Consider the following 20,991-nt stretch of genomic DNA (forward strand, 5'->3'; position numbering starts at 1 on the left):
TGGCAAGAGAAAACATGGGACTCTCGCTTCCTTTCTCATTCTAAAATTCTAATAAACCACTTTCCCTGCCTCTCTCCTTTCTTTCAGCCTCTTATCTAGCTGCCACACATCCTTCAAGGCCAATTCAAAGGGACTTCCTCCTTCAGGAAGCCTACCTGGATTTCCCCAGCTCCCAAAGTTCCCCCTCACTCTTCCCTGAACTATAGGTAACTTTTAATACTCAGATTAGCATTTAAGTCTTCTTTTACTTTCTGGATGTAAATTGGGCCTCCCCAAAGAAAGTGAATACTGTTTAAAAGAACCTATAAGATAAAACACAGAGTATGAATTTAAAATTTCCAGCTTTATTCTTTGAAGTACCACCTTCACTGTTTATGGCATCCCTGAGATCTACCTTCACTAATCTTTACTTAATGTTGTTTCTCTATATATGTGTATATATATATGTATATATATTTAGTAGATTTTATTTAATTTTTAATATGTCTTTATTGATTTCAGAGAGAGGTAGGGAGATAGAAACATCAATGATGAGAGAGTCATTGATCGGCTGCCTCCTGCATGCCCCCCACTGGGGATCGAGCCCGCAACCTGGGCACATGCCCTGACCTGGAATCGAACCGTGATCTCCTGGATCATAGGTCAGGGCTCAACTGCTGAGCCACACCAGCCAGGCAATATTGTTCCTTTAAATGGACTCACTACTTAAAAGTTAAAGGCATGTATTTTAAATTAAAAACATGAACTAAACTGTAAACAGAAAACCAGCATCCTTTGTCATACTAGAAATTAAGTATAAAAACAATGACAATAGAACAGTGTCATTAAATTCTAGGCCTTCTGTCTCTGGTTAAGGTGGTCAAAGACTTGCTAAGCACAAAAAGGAGAAGGGCTCTTTTGATGCAAGCAGGATTAAAAGAAAATTAAAAATGGAATAAATTTCTCTGCGGATTCAGGATCATTTTATACTTTAGTTCCCTACTCATGTATCACCTAAAATCATCTCACATCCCACCAGTCATGAAGCCCACATAATAGGAAACAATGGCTTGGTCAAAGCAGACAGAACCAGTTTCATCTCCCGCCTCTGCCATGTTCTAGCCTCAGTTTGCTCCTCTGTGAAATGGATTGATCATAACCACTCTTGGGACTGTCAGCGTTAAATGAGATGTCACACGTGGAGTCCCTGGATTCCCTCGGCTCTGCTGCTTAGTATCTGGGCATGATCATGGATGACTTACCCTGCTTCCCTAGGCTCAGTTTCCTCATTTTAAAAAAGGAAGTTACAAAACCTGCTTGGAGGATTGCAAAGCACCTTTACTCGACAAATACTTATTGAGTACACACTATGTGCCAGGCACTATTCTATGGACTGGGAATGTAGCAGTAATGAAAAGAGATAAAAATCCCTGCCCTCATGGTATACTCAAGGGGATGGGGGGAAGGAGATAAAGACACTAAACAGGACAAATAGATAAAGTATATATTACAGTACAGTAAGAAAAGGAATAAAAATAAGGCATGGTGTGTGGGGGTGGGGTTGCAATTCTGAAGAGGGTAATTCAGGAATAGAATCTCTGACAAATTGACATTTAGGTGATGACCGAAGGGGGTAAGGGAGCCATGTGGTACCTGGGGGAATGGTATGCCAGGCAGAGGGCACGGCAAACGCAAAGGCCTGAGGTGGGAGGCAGCCTGGACTATTCTGAGAAGAGTAGGAGACTGATGTAGTCAGAACAAGGGTGCGAGCGAGAGAAGACAGCAGCAGTAGGATATGGGGTCCCAGAAAAACAGAGCCAGACCCTGCACAGCCTTATGGGACATTTAAAACTTTGACTTTGATTTGGAGTGAAACTTTATCACATTGTCTGGCACATGATAAGTAGATAATCCATGGACGCTCTAATGATAACTAATTATTTAGCATCATCTCCCCAGAATGCCTTGGCTGTCAGGTTCCAGGGTGACACACAGAGGACTGCCCTGTCTTGCTCCATCAGCTGGCCCTGGTTTACTGGAAGGCAGTGGGGACAGGAGTGGAAGGAACCCACTCCAAGCATTCCTCACCCACGCAGCCCCTCTCAGATTCCTCCCAGGCCCGCCACACCCTTGCAGCCTGCTGGGCAGTGGGCACGGGAATGCTGAGGCAGCCGAGCGGATGGGCAGCTCCGCCCCCCCAACTTGGAGAAGGCCTGATAACAAGAAACAGCTACAGTAATAACAGCAGTTACCACTCGCTGAACCCTAACTGCTCATCAGGCAGAGCTGAGTGCTTCTCAAACATCATTTCACAGCGGCCTCCGTTCAGCTCTTGGAGAGAGGAGCGGTCTTGGGGAAACTGAGCCTCAGAGGGGGTCAGGCTGGTAACTCGCCCACGTCTGCAACCTCTAGGGGCTGCGCTCTTCACGAGGGCTCTGCCCCACCAGACTTGGCTCCTTTCTGACAGGCTCCCCCTTCAGTCAGGGCCCCGGAGAGAGAGGAATCTAGCAGCTCCTGCCCTACAGCTCCGCAGCTGCCTGCAGGCTCCGGCAGGTCCCAGCGCCTGAGGATGGAGCGGAGATCAGGTTTCTCCAGCTCAGGATGGAGCCGAGGTTGCCGAGTCAGGCCTTTGCTCAGGCCTTGCCCTGCACTGAGCCTCCAGACCAGGTGTGGACTGGACACCCTGGGCCCCATCCTTTACTTGTCTGACCTTATCTCCCACCACACTTGGGCTCTTTCTCTCTGCTCCAGTCAGCTAAACCCTGCTGAGCTCCAAGCATGCCCCTGCCTTTGCACTTGTTCCTTTTACCTAGACATCCCCGCCCACTTGCTCCCCAATATCCTCCAGCCTTTGCTTAAATGCCACATTCTCGGCGAGGCCCTGCCTACTAGAACTGAGCCCCCACCACAGCCCCTTACTTCCTATGCCCCTTGCCAGCTTCAGCTTCCTCCTTAGCCTCGCCACTATGTTCCTGATTATGGCCTGTCTCCCATTGAATAAGGAACCTTATGGCGCAGCACGGAGCCTGGGGTGGGTAAAATAGTGGACTGTCGCCTGCTCCTGGGCTAGGGGCTAACTCTGCTGGCAAAGAGTCATACTCTGGCCCAGTATTTTAGTTGCCCGAGAATCCAGACTAAGACCCAGCTTCTAGATTGCTGTGAAGACACGCTTGTCCACATAGGAAGATAGAGCATCTTTTAGTTAAGTTTACGACCTCGACTCATCTGGTATGTTGGCCCTACACACATTTTTGCCTGGAGCACCCATATATTAGGGCTGGGATTTTTAAGTTTTCTGCATTTCTGCATGCCTAGCACCCGGAACAGTGCCTGACACTGAACGCATGCTCAGAAAATAAACAGGTGAGTTTAAAAAAACCCTGAGAATACCCCCAAGTACTCAAGGGGGCCCCAGAAGTGGTTGGAAATGCTACAGCTTTTCTGTATCAGGGCCTCAGTTTCTGCGCTGGGTGGCGCCAACTCTGCCTTGGGTGGAAGGAGGCTCCGTATCTGATGAGCCTCTGCCACCGCCTGCCTGCGTGCCTGCCCCACACCCCCATTGTAGCTGGAGGGTTTTTTTGTTTTTTCAATTCTAAGCCGAGGATATTTTTACTATTGCTTTTCAGAGTGAGTGGAAGAGAGAGAACAAGAGAGAGAGGGAGAAACATCAATGTGAGAGAGACACACATCAATCGGTTGCCCACCCCCCCGCCCCGCACTCACCCTGACGGGGCTGGGGATCGAGCCTGCAACTGCGGTATGTGCCCTTGACCAGAATGGAACCCAGGACCCTAACCACTGAGCCAAACCGGCTGAGTCTTAATAGTAAAACGAGCCCATACTTGAAAATCAAGAGGACCTTGACCCCCAAACTGTCACTTCCTGACTATGTCTGGTCTTTAATGTCTCTGACTCTAGATTTCCATTAAAAAGGGAACCATAAAACCTCTCTCCCACGGTTGTGAGTGGGAGAGTGTATGTAACTGACTCCAGGCATGTGAAGGGCATGGCCAGTCACTGACCAATAATTGCTGCTGCTGCCACCACCTCTGTCATCACCAGTGTCCTAGGCAGTTCCTGGCACACAGCAGACTCCTATACTTGGGTGGCAGTCATTGTGACTGTTTTGCTCTGGGGCTCCCTCCCTCCCTGAGACCTCAGCCTTGGCTGCCAAAGTGGGAGGCTCACCACCCAAGCTGTGGTTCTGGTGAATAGTGCCCTCTGCTGGGCACGGGGGGAAGGGCCTCCAGGGAAGCCACAGCCTCCCAGACCACTGAAGCAGCTTCCTGCAGTCTGGGAATATCTGGTTTAGGGTGGAAAGGGCAGTTTCCACCCAAGGCCTGTGTGGAGATAAAGGAGCAGTAACCAGAGGTCAGTCCCTCAACAGCAGCAGTGATAACTACAACACCTACACAGCACTTGTATGCCAGGAACCCTTCTAAGCACTTTACAGATATTAACTCGTTTATTCCTCCATTTTCCAGATGAGAAAAGTGAGGTACAGAAAGGTAAAGTGACTTGTCTAAGGTGTCCTGCCTGGAAGTTCTGGCATTTGAACTGTGCCCTGAACCACACCTCCTTGGTGGATTGTTTCAGTGGGAGGTAAGCTCTCCCCAAAGGGAGTTGGCCCCATGGAGTTCCATTGAGTCTGGAACTGGACACACAGGATGTGGGCTGCCAAAGGGACTTCCCAGGGTGACTGACCACCCTCCCTAACCGGCATTTCTCTGCCTGACTTTTCTTGCTGTGTCCCTGTGTGGGCCTGTTGTTAAGGAAGGCCCATGCCTAGCATAGGAACCAGAAATTAGAGGTCTCAGCTGCTCATCCACCTTTGGTCCCCTCAAGGGCCTGGGCAAAGCCCACCTGGGGACACATATCCTATGTGCAGCCTCTTTGGTAGAAAAAAAAAAAATTGTCAGGTCAGCCACAAGAGAAACGCATGGTGAGAAGTGAGGCCTCGCTCTGCCCACCTCTGCCCCACTAAAGGGTCTTGGATGCCTGCTTTTAGAATCTCTGTCTTTTGCCATCTGAAAAATAACAGGGGCAGACTGGGGAGTTTTTAAAATGCTCTGAATTTGGGGGTTCTTAAGGTGAAATATTGGAAGGATGAGGCCAAAAGATGGGTTTCTGAGCACAACCCCTTCTTCCAACTAAGTCACTTTATCTTTTTTATTGGACTTGGGTTCTAGATCTTTGGCTTTTAAGTCTACGGGATGGGGTGGTGGAATCACTTAATAGAATGAGCCTGAGGTCCATCATCCTAGACTTAACCCTTCATTCGGAACCGGGCAGCCTCGCTCCCAGCCAGGACATGGGCTCCCCTGCCTCCAACCCTCCCTAGTTGTTGGAAGACTGGCTTTGAAGCATATGCAGAGTTGGATGCTCCAGGGAGTTTAACACTGTTTACTGCAAAAAATAGAATCAATAATGTTCATGGACGGTGGTGAGATTAAACAAATGCTAACACATCGCAACTGGATGTATAAGAGACAATAAGGCAGCCTCCTTGCATGTCCTGTTACGAGAAGATAGAATGCAAAAATGGTTATGTAATGCATAGTGGGAAAAGACTAGAAGGATGCATATCCAGCTGTTGAACCACAAAACGGGAAGAATTAATATTCAGGGTATAGAAAATCAAACATTCACGTGGTTACCGTTGGCACCCGCTCTGAGTGGTTAGCAAGGATGACTTACTTATTTTGACTTATTATAGGCCCTAAAGACTAGTCCTAAGATTCCACTTTGCATATAAGAAGCAGGCCCAGAGTAAGTGACATCATGTCCAATCCCGTCACAGAGCCCAGGCTCAGTCTTTCCAAATCACTGAGGCTGGGGACTGGTTCCATCACCCCGGGAATCTAGATCCATCCAGAGACCAGGCTTGACTAGGAAAGGCCACTTTTCCTTCTTGATCCCCTCCACAAATCTCAGGGGAGGAAGGCCGGCTGAACAGTGGCTGTTTGGTTTTATTATTAGTCTCCACTGAAGATAGGGTTTCAGGTTTATTCAGGCTTCCCGGAGAGGAGTTTAAGATAAGGGGCAGCAGGTGTTTTCTGGCTGAGATACCTAATCCTCCCACACGTTATCAGCACAAGCAGCAAGGCCCTGGTGGAGGGGAACCTGAGGCCGAAGGAGCCAGAGGCTGCAGCTCAGGGGAGAGACAGGAGGCAGCCTTGACTGTGGGTTAAGACACTGGGTGAGGAGGTTTCTTACCTTAGTTCCCCACCCAGAGTCTGAGGCTTCTGATACCCTCAGCCTCGTCCTTCAGAGCCTCAGTCTTAACCTTGCGTGTGCCTCAGAACTACCCGGAAGGCTTGTTAAAACGGCTGGTAGGGTCCCACATGCAGAATGATTCTACAGGTGATGTGGATGCTGGTGGCCCAGGGACTGCGCGTGGAGGACCACTGTTTTACAGAATGGGTCACTCTTGCAGGAAGGAAACATCTCAATGTCAGCCATCTTTTCAGCTTCACTTCAGATTCTTTCCTATTGGTTCATTGCAAAGAAACATTTCAACTTTGCTTTAACGAAGGCATACGTGAATCATCCCCACCCCGACGCCTTGTCAGCCTCGTTCCTGCATCCAGGCCTGGGTATTGTCAGGAGCGCTCCAATTTCATAGACATGCTAGGTGAGAGTTCTCTTTCTGTCTGGCTTGATTCTGATGATCAGGTGTCATTTTAAAAAAACACAATAAGGCCATTCTCTAACGGAGGCGAATCCCCTCAGAGGGTGATTGCGAGGATCAGTGTAAAGGAAATCTCTGAAGTTAAAGTGCTGTCCAGGCCTAAAAGGACTAAATGGTAGCCGATACCAATGAACACAAATAGCACTTACTGTGCACGCCAGATATTAATTCACTTAATCTCCGTAAGAACACATCACTTTATGCATGAAGCATCCGAGGCAGGAAGAGGTTAAGTGACTTGCTAGGAAGTAGCAGAGTCAGACCCTCCCCAACCCCTGCCTTTCAACACAGAGCCCACAGTGCAGAGGAAATCACGCTGTACGTACACCCCGGAGAAGCGCAGTAACCAATCGAGAAATGCTGTCGCCGGCAGCTCTGGTGGGGCTCAGCTAAGGGGTAAGGAGGTTAACTGGCTCTCTCATACAGACGAGAAACTGAATCTGCAGGGAGGAGAGCAGGTTCGTCCCACCTGGGCCTTTAACAGAATCCTGAGTTTCCTTTACTATGCGGAGGAAGATGTGGTGAAGCCAGTGGCGTTAAGAGTGCTCACTCCCCTCGCACAACTCTGAAAAGTCTAAAAACCATTGACTTTTACACTTAAGTGGGTAAATGGTATGGTATGTGAATGATATATCAATAAAACTACTTTAAAAAAGAGTTCACTCCCCTGACATCTCTGGGAAAGTTCCTTTAATAAAAAAGTTCTATTACATTTACACGATTGTCATCACCTGTTGTCTACAGCACTCCATAGGGAAAATAAAAACAAAGGACAACCTAGTTGTGCTCAGTATAAAAAGGCAGTAATCCATTCAACTAGGAGGCCTCTGGGCCTGAAGACCAGAGAGAAATGTGTAAGGCCAGCGAGCCGAGTGGCTCTGTCCTGGGCTTCTGGAGGGCTCCAGGGGACTGTTGAGGACCCGCCTCTAACTTTTTGAAAATAGCATTTAAAAAAAAAAATCCAGGTTGTAAAAAGAGGCCTCTTTCTAAGGAGAAAGGTCCAGTCCAGAGAGAATGTTATCATGGAGAGTCAGAGTTGGTCCAGGCCCAGGACATAGGGCTGAGGAGTTCAGGGCAGGGAAGAGACTCCCAAAAATTCAGTTTCCAAGGCATCTCTGCCCTAGGCTGGGAGGTTTTCAGTGCTGAAGTCAAACTGCCCATGTTTGAAAGGCTTAGAAACCAACCCCTCTAATGTCAGTCTCGAAGCCTCCTCCCTCCAAGTTGCTAAGGCCACTTCTCAACAGCTCCAAAGTCCTTGGCTGAGGGGGGACTGAGACCCTTTAAAGATGCAGCTGCGGCCTGATGTTTAGTCCCTGGCCCTGCTGGCGCGAGGCCTAGTCATCCTGGCCGTCCCCATACATGTCCGCCAGCTTCTTGAAGCGGCTGCCCCATTCGTTCAGATAGTCATAGTCTTGGTCCTGGTCAGAGGCCGAAGAGGTGAGAGAGCTCAGAGAGGGGGCTTCAGAGCCATTGCCCTCATAGTCGAACACCAACAGGGAGTCATAGGGCGGGGCTGTGGGGTCCGTGTTAGCTGCCTTCAGGTTCTGTAGCGATAGAGAGCAGGTGGTTAGGAGCCGCGGGATCACACACTTGGCAGCTGCGAGAACTCAGGCAAGTTGGTTCATCTGGCTGAGCCTGCATTTCCTCATTTAGGAAGCCACTTCTCCCCTCAAGGTTTTGAAGGTTGAAATAAAATAATGCATATAAAACAGCACAGGGGTGAAGGACAGGGACTCTGAAATCAGATGGCTTAAGTCTGAACTCTGACTTCACACACTAGAAAGTGACCTTGGGCAAGTCCCTTAACCTCTCTATGCTGCTTCTCATCTCTGAAATGGGGAGACTTTCTATATTTTAGAGGAATAAATGAATATATGTAAAGCACTTATTAGAATAGTACCTGGCATAATAGTGGAACACTACTTCCTCATTTGTTAAATGAGGGTAACAATAGGATTCCTACCCTGCAGAGTTGACATAGGGATTAAATGAGATAGTATTTGCAAACTGTCTAACACAGACATTCCAGAAACTAACTTCATATAACTGGAGGCAAAAGCTCCAGATATTTAGCTCTGAGGTGTCTTCTCAAACCCACCACCCCAGGCATCTTTCCCCACATGCTTTTGTTTTTACCTAGCCCTCTCAAATATATGCTTAGGCTACTTCCAGAAGGCAAAAAGTTTAGTTTCCTTTTTTGCAGAAGATTGAGCCAGAAGAGGTCAAGCCTGGGTGAGGTACCCTGACTGACCATTGAGCCCTTTGCCCACTGCTGCTCTTTTGCACTCCTCAATCCGTCCACCCACCCATCCACCCACCATTTCTATTAAAAACCTCCACTTACTGATTGCTAGCGAGGTACCAGGCTCATATCATCTATCTCCTACATACCTAGTTCAGTGGTTCTTGCAACCCTGGCTATACTTGGATTTCCTTAAGGAGCTAAAAATATCAGAACCTAAAAAAATAGATGCCAGGGTCCCAGGCATTGATATTTTTCAAAATTCCTCCAATGTGACCAGAATTAAGAACCCTGGAGGCACTCAGCTATTAGCAACAATAGCTGGCATTACCTAACAAATGCTGGGTGTCAGGTCAATGGCTCCCAATCAATTATCTGGGAGTCTTTAAAACATTCCAAACCCCGAGCCACATCTGGGTCAACTAAATCACAATCTAGTGTGAATCCGAGGCACCAGGAGACTGCAATGTGAGGGCAGGTTGGGAGCCACTGTGCTTGCCCTGTTCCAAGTGCTTGCTCACCCAACCCCTAAAGCGACCTATACACAGGTCCCAAACCTGACTCCACACCGAATCACCTGGGATCCTTAAAAATCCCAATTCCGGTTCTCAGGCTCCAGAGTTTTCCCCTAACATCCATTATACAGGGTGGGGCAAAAGTAGGTTTACAGTTGGGAGTATATGAAACAGAGTTTATTCTTATATTTATTAATTATTGTATTTTTTCCATATTAACAACTGTAAACCTACTTTTGCCCCGCTGTGTATTTGTTGAATAAATTAATGAATGAATCCTAATCTATTCTTTACCACTCTGCAAGTTAGAGTTTCATAAAGCAGAAAATAGAAGCCCAGAAGTTACTCAAATGTGCCACAGGTCACATAGCTGGTTGGTGGTAAAGTCAGGATTTGAACCAAGAGCCAAGACTCCGAGCCCACACTCTCGCCTGTACTGCTGGAGCCCCCATGCCTCACCTCGTTGATGAAGTTGCCAATTTCATCTGGGTTGGCTGGTCGTGGACGGTACATGGGTGTGGGTATAAACTGCGGCGCCACATCGTTGCGGAGAACTACCTTGGGCCGGGCCTCCAGACCCCGGTGGAGTTGGGTGATATCATAGTCCTTCAAGAAAGGAGCATAAGATTGAGAAGGACCCCTCCCCCACCATTTACACTTCACCCCACATCTCTACCATTTGGATGGTCTGGTTCATGGGTATGTGATTGAACCAGATTGTCAGTAATTTCTGAAAGCCCAGTCTCCACATCCCCTCTCCCAAATTAAGTGCAGGCTGAAGGTCACCTTGACTGTGGCCAAAGAGACTACAGCAATAGACCAGACACCCTCTCAGAAGAGGAGAATTGGTGGTCGATCCTGCATGAAGAATGATGCTCTAACCAGGGTCTGGTCAACGTAGCTAACTAACATGGTTAGTTGGCTGACCCAACCATCCCTGCCAGTGGCCCTGAGGACATCCACCTCCCAAACCCCAGACCTCCCAGTGCCCTACCTGGTCCTCCTCGCCACCCCCCTCTTCGCCATAGTAGAAGACGTTGTCACGGGTGTCGTCTTCCGGGAGCAGAAGGGGTTCCTTGACCTTCCGCTTCTTTCTCACCAGCAAGAACAGCACCAGCAGGAGGACTGAAAGGATTGAAGAGTGTGAATATTCACCCCCGAAACCACACGGCTGGCCAGGACCCCCAAGCCCTCAGAGCCCCATCTAGTTTTAGATCCCTCCACTCAGTAGCCAGAGCATAATGCACTTCAATAACTTCCTTGCACCCAGGAAAACCTGTAACTCATCAAAGTGTACAGGATTTGGCCCTGGCCTGTCCCCGTCCCTCCCCCCTTCCCTGCCCAGGTCTAGTCACACTGGCCTCCTTGAAGTTCCCTAAATATACCCAACAGGTTCCCACTTCAGAACCTTCCTCTGGGCTCTTTCCTTGCCTGGAGCACTCTCTATGCATATGCACGGCTCCTACCCTTCAGGTCTCAGCTTAAGGTCACCTCCTCCTGGCAGCGCTGTGACTTCATCCCCACCTATAACACTGTATCATTTATTGTCAGTTTTCCCTTATTGATGGTATTGATCCTTAGGGAAATTCTCCTTTGCAGGGATGGGACTCTTCCAGCTGATGTTACTTTTCAATAGGACTCTTTTTCAGTTCCCAAGTACCCCTAAATTAGCCACAAACTTTAAGTTAAAAGCAAAACAACTTTGAGCCCGGGCCAGTGTGGCTCAGTTGGTTGGAGTGCCATCTGGTCCACCTAAAGGTCGCAGGCGCGATTCCCGGTCAGGGCACATACCCAGGTTGTGGGCTCGATCACAGATGGGGTGCATACAGAAGGCAACCGATCGATGTTTCTCTCTCTCTAATCAATTTAAAAAACAAAACAAAACAAAACAAAACTTAGATATGGTGCAGTAATCTGAACTTAGGTGAGAGTGTTATGTTGGAATTTTGAGAGGGACTAGTTTTTAGTGATATGGTTTAGACATGAGAGGACTAACCAACTAATGCCTGGCTACACTCCCTAATGGCCATGATCACCCCCCAGTTAATTCCATAGGAAGAGGGTACTCCTTGGCCTCTCTCTGTGATAATGCTAAATAATGGCTGTTTAGCATCATCACCTTTTTGGCCTGCTGATGGAACCAACGTCTCTCTCTGACCAGACAAAACAGACCTACCTTTCTTTGGGAGTCCATGAGTTCTCAGGATGCACACCTCATGTGGGATAGACAGTGGCCTCTCCCTCCCCTTTTCCTCCCCACTGGGTCTGGGGAAAGGCAGAAGGCAAACTAGACTTCTCACCTGTACCCAAAGCTTGTGTCTAACTGCCTACTGATATTCCCATTTGGACTAGACTGGCACATCGCCTCCCGTGGTCCTTCCCAAGCTGGTAACTGAAAACTCCTGTGTCTACTCGTTCAGGCCTTAGCTCATCAGTGGCTCTGTTCCTCATACCACATATCAAGTGATGTGGATGAATTGATTCTACCTTGAAATATCACCACCCGAATTGCCATCCTGGTCTGAGCCACCAACCGCTACCCCTAGATTATGGCAATAGCTCCTAAATGGTCCCCCTGCCTCCATTCAGGCCCCTCTACAGTCCAGCACTATTCCGTAGGAATCCTGTAAACTTCAAGTCAATCCCATCACTGCTCTGCTCCAAATCTTGTCTGATGACTTCCCATTTCACCCAGAGCCCTTTCAAGAGCCTACAGAGGCCCCATATGATGCTCCACCATGCCCACCACCTCTCTGACTCCTCTCCTGCTCTTTTCCCCCTTGCTCTCTGCACTCCAGCCATTTCTGTTTCCACATCAAGCACAGAGCTGCCGCAGGGCCTCTGCGCTTGTTCCCTGCGTACCTGCTGCATTGCTTCCTCACTGCCTTTCAGGTCTTTCCTTGAAAACCAGCAAGGCCTTTCCTGCTCACCCTACTTAAAAATGGAAGACCTCCCTCCCTCCACTTTCTTTTTCTCCATAGCAACACCTATTTCCTTGCCAGATTCCATGCTGTCTGTTCCCTGCACCCGAAAATAAGCTCCACAAGGGGCGGAATTGGTCTGTTTTATTAAGTGCTGCACCCTCAGTGCCTAAAACAGTGCTTGGTGCATAGTAAACTGAATAATGAAAGCTTGCTCTTACTGTATTCAGATCTGATTAAATGTGTGTTTTCTGTGTAAGGACTCATTTAAAGAGTGAAAAAGGCAAGTGTGATGAGTTGTACCTTTACAGCAAGTAAATTGTTTTTAATTAAACACCCCCTCCCACTAGCCCAATGGTTCTCAAACTCTAGCCTGCATCAGGACCCACCTGCAGGACTGTTAAAACCCAGATTACTGTCTGAATCAGTAGGTCTGGAATGGGGGCTGAGAAGTGGCCTTTCTAACAAATTCCTGTAATGTTAATGCTGTTGGTCTGGAGTTCACACTTTCAGAACCACTGCTCTGGCCTCTAGATGACATAATGGCAGGAAGTGTATTAGTTCACCATGGTATCCCCAAAGCCTGGTACATTCCAGAAGCTCCATAAATATCTACTGACTGAGTGACACTCCTGAAACTAAGAGCTTAAGGAAGAGATGGGCAATGCTGATGGGCCCTTAGTCCCAGAAGTTCAGGGTAGAAGGAGGTCATCTACCCCATCCTTCAAGAGGGAAGGGCACCAGTACTCACACAGCAGGGCCAGGATGGCTCCCAGGATGGGGAGGAGGAGGAAACCCCCCTTCCAGGGTATGGGGCAGTTCTCCACGTGGCCGTGGCAGTCACACACGGTGGCCGTGATCACTGCCAGCTGTTGCTTGTTGCCATGGTCAGACAAAGAAAGGTGCACCTCGTATGTGTCTTGCTTCAGGAACTTCTTCAGTGACAAGGCCACTGCATCTCCTGGAGTGGAGAAATAACTTAATCACCTTGGGAAACTATAAATGGTAGGAGCGGAGTATATCGTATTGATAGAGGTTTGAGGAGACAGCCTCTATATCTGGGTGACAGGGAGAAATACCCCCAAAGCACACTTCCACCAAGTGGTCACTTAGTCTTCATTGTAACTGCAGAAGTAGGTACAGTTATTGGCACCGTTTTACAGATAGGGGAACTGAGGAACAGTGAGGCTCAGTAACTTGTCTACAATCACAAAGCTAGTAAACGGAGCAATCAGGTCTTGGACCAAGGCATTCTGGCTTGAGTCCACACTCTCTACACAACACGGTCAGGGAGGGAAAAATGACTTCTAGGCCACAAAGGGGTGACAGGAGACAAATTTGGGCTTCCCAGAGGAAAGGTGCTGGATATATATATACCCAAGTCACAGGAATCACAAAAATGAGCCAATGTGGCATCTGAAGCAGGTCAGGGAGTCCTTTCTGCAATGGGCCTAGCAGCAGGAATGGACACTGGGCATTTGGTTTCTTTGGGGCAGAACCTAAGTGTACCAGTTCCCCGTTTCCCTCCTTGAGGACCTTAGCCCCAAGAGGAAGAGGGGAGCATTTTAAAGGAGAGTGATGCAGGCGCTGGCCAACGTGGCTCAGTTGGTTGAATGTTGTCCCACACACCAAAAAGTCACTGGTTTGATTCCCAGTCAGGGCACGGACCCAGGTTGTGGGTTTAAACCCTGATCAGGGTTGCAAAAGGGAGGCAACTGATTGATGCTTTTCTCTCACGTCAATGTTTCTCTCTCTCCCTTCTTCTAGCTCTGGAAAAAAAAAATCAACAAAAACATATAAAAAAATACTGCAACCTTAAAAATAAAAGGGGGGTGGGGAAGTGCTGAAATGTTTTTCCAGGACCTTACTGACACCTGGGGTTGGATCTACCTTTCTCATGCACCCTGGGTCCTTACCCATTTGATACCCGTAAAGCACCTCTCCAGGCCTGTGACAAATAAAAACCTACTGAAGGCCGAGAAGCTCCAGGGTTATCAGAAAAAGAAAGGATAGAGGTATGTAGGAGCAGGGTGGAGGCCAAAGGCTCTGGCTTCAGCCTCTACTGCTCATCCACTCTGCGCCCTTGGGCATGCCATTTAACCTCTCTGAGCCTCACTCTCATCTGTAAATAGGGATAAAAAAGCCCGGCCGGGCATGGCTCAGCAGTTGAGCATCGACCTAGGATCCAGGCGATCAGGGTTCGATTCCCGGTCAGGGCACATGCCCGGGTTGCGGGCTGCAGCCGATCAATGACTCTCATCACTGATATTTCTCTCTCTTTTTCTCTCTTTCCCTCTCCCTTCCTCTCTCTGAAATCAATAAAGATATATTTAAAACAAAAAAAATAAATAAATAAAATAAAAAAATAGGGATAAAAAATACTGACCACAGAAGTGGTAGAAATATTAAACAAGGAAACAAAGAAAAAACATCTTGCATATCACCAGGGTTCAATAAATGGGAGGCAGTAGAGCATTACCGTAAATCAGACTGCCTGGATTCAAATCCTCATGCCATTATTTTCTAGCCATAGAACCTCTGGCAAGGTATTTAAACTCCTGTAAACCTTGGTCTCATCTGTAAAATGGGTGTGCACATGTGTATATGTGATAATAGTACCTTCTGCACAGGACTGTTGAGAGGATTAACAATCTAATCTACGTAAAGCATCTGAAGTGGCATCTAGCACACAGTAAGCATGCTCAAGCATGTTAGCAATTATCATGGCGTTGGGGTCCTGACTCACTATGTGATATGGAGAAAGTCATGCCCTCCCCCGACCTGGTTTTTCATCTGTCCAGGAGGGCAGCTGGGATAGAATCATCTTTAAGGGCTCCTGTGGAATTCCAAAGGCTTACACTAGGTTAATTAGCATTTGGTTGGTGTTCTTGAGGAGACCATTACCTCTGTGACCCACAGGGTGCTGAGTGGACATGTGTGCAGGGTCCTAGTACAGGGCAAGCACCCACCCAGGAGAGCTGGCACCCACCTGCCACTGCGACTGTTACCTTTCTCATTGATCTCTGCCGTCCAGTAGATGTCCGAGTCATGTGTGAGCTGGGCCTTGAAAGGGGAGGTGTTGGGGGACAAGTCCTTGTCCGTGATGTTCAGCACTTGGGGCACAGGGCTTTGGTTGCAGATGGTGATCTCACGGGGCTCAGGGACAGGGCCGTGGTCATTGACGTCCATAAGTGTTAGCAGGAGGGTCCCCGTGCCAGTGGCAGAAGGGCTCCCTGTTCACAATCACACATATGATCCTTTTTCAGCATCTGCCCTTGGTTGGGTTGCCGAATCAATGTTAAGCTCCCCTATGACCTACCCAGTCAGCCTCAGGGAGGGTCCCGTTACTGCCCCGCTGTAGCCTCTCAAGACCCTCCACACGCTACCTTCACTATAGATCAAAACAGTGATGGCACATACAAGGCGACCGGGCCAGCATTCTCATTCTGTGTCCATAGCAGACATTACTAACTCATCAGAGCATAGAACTGCAACCACTTCATCCAGACAGCCACTACCAGTCTGTCAAAGAGAAACCTACTGGCCACCGTGGGGCTAACGAAGCTTCCCTTCAGAGCCCTATGGTAACCTCTCACCTGCCTCCAGGCCTTGATTCATGTACTATATGTCAAACAGAGATGGCAATCACATCATAATCCCCTTCTTGCCATCGTGTGACATCCCTAATCAAGCATGGCACTTCTAGGTAGCCCCTTTCAATTAATCAAGGGGAAACTGACAGGCTAATTGAGGGCTTAGTGAACCACAAACTTAGGCATCAGGATATCTCTTAACTCAGGTTTTTAGGAAAATCAGAACCATGGCCAGTCACCCTAGGGCCAGTCTTTAAAAGACTCCTCTGAAAGACCCCTTCAAACCCTCCAGATTGGAGCTAACACTCCCTTACACACACACACACACACACACACACATACACCCCATACTCCAGCTGTGGAGGGGACATGCTATGTTATGTGACCTGGGAACCAAAGGTGCCCATGGAAAGGGGCTGGGAGGAAGCTCTCACCATTGTCTGTGGCCAAGACTATGACTTCATAGATATTGTTCCTCACAAACCGCTCATCCTCACGGTCCAAGACTCCTGCAGCAGTGACCAGCCCACTGTCTGGATCCATCGCCAACCACCCTGCTGGGTCTTTCAAGATCTGGTAGCTGGAGTGGAAAAATTGAGAAGAGTGACACCGAGAATACTTAGAATTCTGGTGTTGCCATTCAAAGCTTCCTCATGCCAACTAGCAGATGGTGTCTTGGGTCCCAGGGCTCTGAAGCAGGATCACGTGGAAAACGAATCTTACCCCGAAATGGAAGCCTTAACAGCAGGTGGGGGGCCAGCAAGGATACGTGAAAGGAGCAGGAACACCTAACCCCTGGACCCCTGCCCAGAGTCTTTAGCCTTGGGGAGGGTAGGAAGCGGAGGCAGGGGGGATGTTCAAAATACTTAACAATCTTTACGGCAATGAGAACAAATACTGGGCATGATAAACAACCCGTCCAAAAGTACCAGCGCATCTGGGTGAATCTGAGCCCAGCTCCTGCATACCTGATCTTCTGACTGCCCTTGTCAGGGTCCCGTGCAGTGTAAGTGCAGACAGACTCCCCAGCAGAGATGTCCTCCTGGACCTCGACGACGTTGGAGGGTGGGACGAACACGGGCGCCTCATTCACATCCTCCACGTGGACCACTATGGTGGCTGTGGAGGTTGGGAGCTTCACTACGAATGGAGCTTCGTTGGTCACTTCAACGTACAGTGTGTGCTGGTTTTTGGCCTCAAAATCCAAGCCCTGGGAGAGGAGGAGGAGGATCTGAGCTGCCATTTTATGAGGCCCCATGCAGAGCTGTGATGTCAGAAAGGCGGGCCCACAGCGAGGGGCTCAAGGATCTCACCGGTCACCACACCGTCCCCTCCTTACTCCATAAAGCAATCTGCATTTCCTGAGTGGACATCCATTGGGCCTCTTAGACCATCCCACCACCTCAAAGGCAACCAGACTAGTAAGCCCCAGAACTGGTTCCCAATGGGGTGGTGATGCCCCCTAGCGGGTGCTGTGGAAACTTGTGAAGGCAGTTCTTGCTGTCACGACTGGGGATGCCACTGGCATTTACAGGCTGAAGCAGGGACATAAAGAACTGTCCCATATCCCATGTGACCTGCCAACATCCCCTTGGCTATTCGTGTATTCATGGGTGTGAAAATCTGTTTATAATTGCAATCTAGAACATGTTTTACGTAAAAAACCATTTTGAGTGTGGTTTTCATATATTCTGAATTTTCCAGGAATGGAATTTCTGAGGGATAACTAATTTGATTTGTTCAGGCCTTCCCCAAGAGTTATTTGTTGTTCTGGGGGAAAAACACACATTAATACCACTTGTGTTGTGAGCTGCCTGAGCGACACAGTATTCCCATTTAAATGATTCTACAGAGATACAAAAGAAATCAAAGATTAGTCCCATCTTCCTAAAGCATCAGTTTTATTTATGTAGTAGTTAGATGCCTAACTACTAAGTAATGTAGAATATTTTACTATCCAATCACCTAGATATGGAATAAATACAAAATTAGCAGTAATTCCAATAAAACAAAGACCCTTTGTGTGAGAAGATGAGGGCAGCCAATGGACACTGGGAACTGAGAAGAGGGGCTACACTAATCTGTTTCAGGTAGATTTGTGACTCTTCTGTTTTATGAACTGGGTCCCTAATTAAAATTTAGTATGAGCCCTGGCTGGTGTGGCTCTGTTAGCTGGGTGTTGTCCCATGCACCAAAAGGTCACCGGTTCGATTCTGGGTCAGGGCACATGCCCAGGTTGTAGGCTCGATCCCCCAGTGAGGGGTGTGCAGGAGGCAGCAATGCGTGTCTCTCTCTCCCCCCCTCTAAAAAGTCAGTAGAAACATTAAAAAAAAAAGAAAAAAGATTTAGTATGAAAGAAGGAATTCTGCAACAAAAAGGGGATGATAAAGTGTCAAAAGACACTGGCCTGGTGCACACTGCAGAAAGGTCCAAGGTGTGTGCATCCCAGGCAGGTGTCACCTCGTCCTGGAGGCTGCAGACTGACTGTTCCAGGTGTGGCCCTCATCTAAAGCCCAAACTGACTCACCTTCCTGGTTGTCAGGATACCCTGGTTGGTCTCAGGGTCAGTGGTGATGGTAAAATGGCCCCCATCATCACCTTCCAAGATGCGGTAGGTGGCACGCCACGCCGGTGAATTGGGGGCGTCCAGGTCGGTCACTGTCAGCCTCTGTACCTCACGGCCCACCGCATTCTCAGGCACCCGGGCCTCATACTGTCAGTGTGGGAAGCAGAGCACAGTCAGAGCAGAGACACTGACCACCCTGAGAGACAGTCCATTCTTCTCTGGCTGTGAATCCTCCATCCAACTCTAGGGAAGCCTCATGCCTCTTACCCTTTCTGGGACCACCCAACTCACTTACCAGGGTTTCAGGGCACACTGAGAGGCAGAATGACCCAAGACTCAGCCTCACAGCTGCTGCGACAGACCACAGCAATCTTGGGCCTGCTCTCCCTACACTCAGGGGCCTGATGCTCCAGGAATCTCACCAGTTAGGGTGCCCAACCGCAACCATGTGTAACCTCCTATTTAGCTGAGATCAGAAAGGTATAAGGAAGGTGGCAAGAAGCACTCAGTGCTTGATTGCTCTGGGGCACTGATCAGGAATTTTTTGGAAGTTCTAGAACAGATGGCAAAGACTGGGAAATCAGCAGCTCAGAACAAATTTTAATCAGCCGTAAGTAATGTTCAGCAGCCAGAGTTGCCTCAAGATAGAAGCTGGTTAGGAAGGGAGAAGCATTACCTTCTGGGGATCAAACACAGGCTCATTGTCATTGGCATCGAGGACTTCTACTATGGCCGTTCCTGTGGTGGTGGAGCCGTCCCCATCCACGTCGGTAGCCTGGACGGTCAGTGTGTACTTAGGGACTTTCTGGGGAGAAGAGGGAAATGGAAGGCCACTGAGAGTGCGGCCTTGGGAGAATGTGGAGGGGAACGGAATGTTTCCCCCTCTTACAATGCTCTCCTGACTCCTCGGCCCACCACTCACCTATTGCCCGAAAGAAGAGAAAGCAGCCAAGGGTGGAAAGGGAGGGAAACTGCCCATCCAAACAGCATCCCTGGGCCTGTCAGGGGTGAAACCTGGGCATTGCCCCTGACCCTGGGCGGATGCAGAATGAGAGCTTTGAGCAGGGGTTTGGTCAACGGTATTAATTAGGAAACAGGAGGCAACTCTAGTATCCATGGAGCTAATCCTACTTTGTGGTACACAGGGGACAAATCTGGGCCATGTGCATGCTAAGTGAGCCGTTCCGAGAGGAAATGAGAAAACCTACAGAAAATATCAAATGTCTGCATTTTATAGCTGTTTCCTCAGCCTCCATGAGATTGCTTGGCAGCGTGCCATTGGCCCAAGGGAGCCGAGGGACGCCAACATAGGAACAGAGCAGCAACCACTGCCAGCTGCCTTGGGTCCCCACTGCTCTACCTAGGGCTTTGCGGGCAGGGACAGAGGCTTCTGCTCTGAGTGTCAGGCCCTGAGCAAGCCTGGGTGGGCAGCAGTCTTCCTAAGGGCCACTCACCTCCCGGTCCAGGCCACTGGAGATGACGCTGATGGTGCCCGTGCTCCGGTGGATGGTGAACATGATGTCGTGAGGTTCCTTTGGCTCTTGGCTATGAATGGAGTAAGCAACCACCCCATTGTAGGTGTTGATGGCATCGTCCTCATCTGTGGCCGTCACCTGCATCACAGAAGTGCCTGGAGGGGAGAAGGGATTAGTGAGCCCCCTTGCTGCCCAGCTCCAATTCCAGCCTTGCCCACTTCTAAACTGTAAGAGACTCCATCATGCTCAGCAGCTCGCACCCATATCCCACTTTATGACAGAGATCGCTAATTGGTGCCCATTTTCCATTCTTCTCCCCTTGTTTCTTAGAGAAATAATCCTCAAAATCTCGTTAGGCTGGGTGGGCACAGGCTCACCTGGAACAAAGACGATTTCCCATCCCTTCTTGCAGCTAGCTGTGACCACAACACTAAATTCTCACAAATGGGATTTAAAACTCTGGGGGAAGAGTTTTTCGAGTATGGGCCCTACTCTTCCCACTCTTTCCCTCTTCCCAGATGTAATGGCTAGAGCTCCAGCAGCAACCATGAGGTAATCTGGGAACCACGCCCAAACAGCAGAGCAACGAGATAGAAGGAGTCTAGGTCTCCAACACTTGAAAATACCATTCAGCCTGCCTGGCCGGGCCTGGCTCAGTAGTTGACCGTCGACCTAGGATCCAGGTGATCAGGGTTCGATTCCCGGTCAGGGCACATGCCCGGGTTGCGGGCTCAATCCCCAGTCGGGGTCATGCAGGAGGCAGCCGATCAATGACTCTCTCGTCACTGATGTTTCTATCTCTCTCCCTCTCCTTCCCTCTCTCTGAAATCAATAAAGATATATTTTAAAAAAAGAAAGAAAAAAAAGAGAAAACACCATTCAATCTGAACTGACCACCTCTGGGCTTCCTGAAGGAAAAAAAAAAAGCTTCCATCTTGTTTAAGGTACTGTTTTGCTTTTGGGAATTTCTCTTATTGGCCATCTAACTAATTCATACGTCTCTGTATAT

The 20,991-nt window shown here is 48.8% G+C and overlaps 1 protein-coding gene across 1 annotated transcript in view; it reads right to left on the reverse strand.

Moving 5' to 3' along the window:
• Positions 1-7,345: 7,345 nt before the first annotated feature.
• CDH3 (cadherin 3) overlaps positions 7,346-20,991 on the reverse strand; it is a 37,147-nt gene continuing 23,501 nt past the window's right edge. Inside the window, exons 7-16 of the mRNA XM_016200776.2 lie at positions 19,962-20,137; positions 19,184-19,312; positions 18,469-18,654; positions 16,910-17,151; positions 16,376-16,521; positions 15,357-15,581; positions 13,100-13,309; positions 10,422-10,552; positions 9,887-10,033; positions 7,346-8,214 (exon numbers count right to left, since the gene is read on the reverse strand). Coding sequence (XP_016056262.2) covers positions 8,005-8,214; positions 9,887-10,033; positions 10,422-10,552; positions 13,100-13,309; positions 15,357-15,581; positions 16,376-16,521; positions 16,910-17,151; positions 18,469-18,654; positions 19,184-19,312; positions 19,962-20,137 — 1,802 coding nt within the window. The 3' untranslated portion in view covers positions 7,346-8,004. The remainder of the gene's footprint in view (positions 8,215-9,886; positions 10,034-10,421; positions 10,553-13,099; positions 13,310-15,356; positions 15,582-16,375; positions 16,522-16,909; positions 17,152-18,468; positions 18,655-19,183; positions 19,313-19,961; positions 20,138-20,991) is intronic.

Source organism: Miniopterus natalensis, chromosome 18 (assembly GCF_054644295.1).
Source record: "Miniopterus natalensis isolate mMinNat1 chromosome 18, mMinNat1.hap1, whole genome shotgun sequence".
Taxonomy (NCBI): domain Eukaryota; kingdom Metazoa; phylum Chordata; class Mammalia; order Chiroptera; family Miniopteridae; genus Miniopterus; species Miniopterus natalensis.